The sequence below is a fragment of the Trachymyrmex septentrionalis genome, unplaced genomic scaffold, assembly GCF_001594115.1.
Source record: "Trachymyrmex septentrionalis isolate Tsep2-gDNA-1 unplaced genomic scaffold, Tsep1.0 scaffold8, whole genome shotgun sequence".
Taxonomy (NCBI): domain Eukaryota; kingdom Metazoa; phylum Arthropoda; class Insecta; order Hymenoptera; family Formicidae; genus Trachymyrmex; species Trachymyrmex septentrionalis.
In genome coordinates, this window is record NW_017305987.1 from 2453459 (window position 1) to 2458579 (window position 5121).

General features: G+C 38.1%; 1 protein-coding gene across 1 annotated transcript in view; it reads right to left on the reverse strand.

Moving 5' to 3' along the window:
- The window catches only part of LOC108754523 (guanine nucleotide exchange factor DBS-like), a 30402-nt gene extending 25972 nt beyond the window's left edge, over window positions 1-4430 (reverse strand). Inside the window, exon 1 of the mRNA XM_018496901.1 lies at window positions 4244-4430. Within this exon, the coding sequence (XP_018352403.1) occupies window positions 4244-4430 (187 nt within the window). The remainder of the gene's footprint in view (window positions 1-4243) is intronic.
- Between the last annotated feature and the right edge of the window lie 691 nt (window positions 4431-5121).

Sequence of the window (5121 nt, forward strand, 5' to 3'; positions counted from 1 at the left end):
ACATAGTTACAAAGTGAACGCAGAACGTGGCGACGTTAACATGACAAAAGATATTTTGCAAGACGACGTTTACTCGATTACTCGCTCCATCAGATGGAAATTGATTTATCGTCATCGTCAAACGGCTGCCTGTAATTCGTACGTGAGAGAAAAAAATTCACTTTGGGGTTCAATTTAATACTCGCGGCTAATTATCGTCATTTGAGAACGCAAGAATACCAAGAATGTAATTATTCTAAAGAGAGAGGAGGACAACGAAATGTCGATGGATTATTAACGAGTAGAACGTGCCATTCTTAATTAATTGCGGCGATATGCGAATAAAAGAACCGCCGAGTTCTATTGTTTATTGATCAATAATAAACGCGCGTGTCCGCATCGCGAATCCCGCAGATAAATCCGCGATCTATTGTGCACCGGTCGCTGCTTAAATAAGAATAAAAAGCGGAGAAAAATATAAGTATAATAACTCGATGAAGAGATTGAGGCGCGAGCGACTCAAGAGGAATTAATCGCTGTTTGAATAAAAATTCATATCGCTTTACTTTTAAATATGGTTAATTTCTTTAACATATAAAAAGAATAAAAATAACGCTTGTATTTCTCTCTTCTTGATTAATTACACTGGCAGATCCAAAAACCTCCCTTGAACTCTCCTTTTTTTTAAATATTTATAGCAAAACGTTATATATATTTTTAATATTTCTGAAATACTTAATACACAATTTTAATATTCTATTATAATTTTTTTTATTTAAAAAACTTCTCTTGATAGAAAAAAATATAGATTCTATTATTATATTATTCTTTCGTTGTGTTAATGTAATTTTAAATAAAATGGTTTTCGAATTATACGTTTAAATAATACTTTCTCAAAAAGACAATGTAATAATTTAAAATAATTTAAATAACAATTTAAATAATAATGTAATTAATTTAAATAATAATTTAATATTCTATCTTTCATATTTGACCTTAAAAAGAGTTATTGTTTGCGGCGAGTTAATGACTCCTCTTCCCTTAACAAATTTCTGGATCCATCAATGCTTAATTATTCAAATATCGTCGAAATCAATAAACAGATTCTTTTCTCGCGATGGCTTCGATTATCGTTTTACGGTTCTTTTTATTGGAAAGACGGATTCTCTCGGAATACGCCTCAATCTTTGCGACGACAGCTTTTGGCGAATCCCCAAGTAATAAAATACACGGGGATCGATACGCGTCACGCGCGATTTGAGGGACAGAATTATGAAGGATTCGGTCGCGCGGAGCTCACGTCCTGGTGCACATATCGTACATCCATCGAAAACCAACGCCTCCACTCGATGTCACACGATATACATATGCAAATAAATGAAGCACAGCCGTCAGCCGGCGGCGGCATCGCCGGACTTAAATCGGGGATTTTAATCGGAGCCCTTCAACCACCCTCCTCGTGGATAAACAAAAGAGGAGAGTTATCCAACCGCAAACTCGGGCTGTAATTAAATTTCTGCAAATCACAAGAAGAAAGAGGATGGGCGAACCTGAATGGAGAACACCTGAAGGTCTTCCACTTCTCTTTCTAGTTGGATCTCGTTTATCGTAATTTGCGCTTTTTGCGCACAAATTGAAATGGAAAATGCATCAATACGGACCGCCTGGAATCTTATTCTTTAGAAAATATCATATACAAAAATATATTAGGGAAATACTGTATAATATACGTAACGTATACTATATTATTTTCGTATATTTTCGTATATTTCGTATATTCGATATTTTTTTGAGAATATGGATCCTATTTTTTATCATTGCACTAAATTGAATTGAGACTTTCTTTCTTGTTTTCACTAAACTTCAAATGTAACAAATATGTGCACTAAGAAGAATGTTTTTAAACAAATGAATCAGAAAATTTTAATCATATTAATTAGAGATTTCTGATTATCTCTCAACTAGAATTATAATAAATTCAATTAGAAAAGTTCGATTAGTTCATTTTCGACTGATAGTCCAATTAACGCAATCAGACTCGTTTTTTTCAGTCTCTATTTCATTTCAAGTACAACGAATTATACTAGTTCAGCTATAAAGAACAGATCTTTTGCTCGTAATAAACACAAAGTAACACAGTAACGTTATGTCAATATTATAATTTTTATAAATTCCCACTCAACAATATAAATGTAATATAACACTTGTTGTACGTAACAAGTATATCGTTGAATAGGAAATTTTATCACTGATATAATGTTACTTCACGGAGAGAATTTTCTTTTAAAATTTACCCAGAAAATATGGTAATTGTGGTACAATGTAATATTTTAAAGATTTTTATCATGCACTTCAGTAAAATTAATCAAACTTATTTTATACTTTATTGTAGTTTTATTAATGAACGAGAGAGATTTACATGAAAATTCTTCAAAATACAATGTTGTCCCACGACTATTATACTTTCAGAGTAAACTCTAAAAAAATTCTCTCCGTATTTGTATTTATTATGTGAAATGTAGAAAAGTATGTATAAGTAACAGTCATTATATCAAATATTATAAATTCTCACTCAACAATATAAATATAATACAACACTTGTTGTAACAAGTATATTGTTGCATAGGCAGTTACGTCACTGATATAATGTTACTGTTACTTTGCAATTATTGTGTGAAATGTAGAAAAGTGTATAAGTATCTAATTGAAACAATTAAAACAAGCTTAATATAATTAGGCACTTCGCGTATGACGTCAAGCTCAAACATCAAGTATCACCAAAGTCTTGCCATGCACATACACTCGCACAAGTACACGTGTATATTTATGTGCGACAAAGTAATAATTTATCGTATTACACGGAATTAATCGTGTCCAGGCAGACGGAGCTTCGAGCGGCGTAAAGTCGCGAGATCTTCTCCGGATCTATCCGCCGCGATTCAACGCGACGATGCGATGTCGCAACCGCGTAACTTACACCCCGCGCAGGATTAACGGCAGGATGTGACGTAAATCCAAGGTAACGCGTTCGGACGTGCGGATCTCGAGGGAAACTTCTCAGGTCTCACGGCAAGAACCCGACAATGAGCTTCCGCGATTTGAGGACCGACAATATCTCTCGCTTACAGCGGCAAATTTACTTTTAACCCTCCGGAGCTAACGATGGGTCTATTGGACCCACTGAATTACTCATCTCTTTATTAAAAATGACGAACAATTCAATTTTCTTTATATTACGAATTTTGTGTTTATACAAACTTGGATGATTTTTATTAATTTTGTGTTCATTCACGATTTTGCTAAAATAACTATAGTTAAATTGTAATAATCAATTAAATTAAATGAATTGCTATAAAGACTCCTTTTAGATTATACATAGAAAAATAATAAATATAAATGTGTAAATAATAATAAATATAAATTTTTTGTATTAATTTATTATTAAAATTATTACGCACGTTTACAAACAGCGTTGACTCTTATAGCCTTATATTTATTATTTTTATATAGTTAAATTTTTAGATACTTCAGGAAAACAAAACAAAATTATTTTTAGGTCTGTATCTATAGATGAAGAAATTCGATCGTTCTTATTAAAACATTACACAATTAGATTATTGAAACGTAGTATTTATTCACGGTTTTGCCGTGAATATTTAAAATTTAACTATATGTATAGTTAATTACAGTTAAATACTTCAGCAAAACAAAACAAATTATTTTCAGGTATCTACAGGTATAGACCTGAAAATAATTTTGTTGGACCATCAAAATAATTATGTAGGGGGCCGAAACTGGTTGCAGGAAACTTTTTACAGCATTGCTCATCATGTTTGAGATTCCTACGTAATTAGTTTTGATGGTCCAACAAAATTATCTCCCGACGTGTAGGTATGTGAAAAGTCAAACTTCTTTCCATGTTATTTTTTTTTTTCAAATATCAATGATGTCATCTTGATTCTTTGAAATCATTTTGAATTAATTAATGCCATTCAATTGACATAAATCAAACGAGTCTAACAGATTCAGTAACTGTGTTAGAAATTTCAATATTAGCTAAGGAGGATTAAGAAAAGCACAGGAGGTACTTTTACATAGGTACTTTTCATTCCTGTTTACATTGCAGATTATCGAGGAAGAGAAAGGATGGCAATTCCCGGACGAGCCTCGGAGCGCAAAGAAGTTGAAAGGTCCGCGTGGCGCGTTTTACTCCCTCCGCTCTTCCCAATCCTGTCCCCGGGGCGACCGGATCGAACGGACTTACCCGCCTCGAGGAGCTCCAGGTCCAGGTTACCGCTGCGACTGCGGCTGATGCTGCTGCTGCAGGCGTTGTAGCTACCGGAGCGTTGATGGTGAGCAGCGGTCTCCTCCATCGCCCGGGAGGCGCTGCGCTTGAACTGCTCCAGGAAGCTGTCGATCTGGTTCTCGATACTGGTGGGTGAGCTCGCCATCCTTCCTCCTGTGTAACTGTCAACAATCTGTATTCTCCGTGACTGACACACGCGATTCTCGCGCCGATCTTCGTCCTCTTGGTCCTCTCCGTCCGCGACACCCGGTGCCCGAACGACGTGACGGTGACGGTGACAGAGAAAGAACAAGAAAGAGAGAGAGAGAGAGAGAGAGAGAGAAAGAGAGAAAGAGAAAGAGACAGGGACAGGTGGATAGATAGATAAAATCGGACAAAATCACGCGACGGGACTACATCGTAGAATCACCGCGAGCCACGCGCCTCACGCACTTGCTCCTCGTTGCCGTCGTGATCGTCGTCGGTGTTTCCCCCCCCGGGCGGGTTAACGGCGCGAATGCTGCCCGGCCCCTAACGCACCTACTCCCGTTGTACGCCGCATGTCTGCCGCCCGATCTCCGCACTCCGCGCCCTCCGCAGCCTTCCGCGCTGGTGCGGTACGGCGGTGATGCGCACGATGGTGCGGCTCGGAAAACACCGGAACCGAAACGACGCAATCGCACTACCGCGTCGTTCTCGCGGCAGGTGTCGCGACGTGGGCTCGCAAGCTCTCGGAGGACACGGAGCGGAGCTGCGCGACCCGGTCGGCGCGAACTCACCTGACCCCCTACCACCCCCCCCACCCTCCCCCCCCCACCGCGAACCCTTGTAACCGCCGACCGGGATCCTCGATGCGG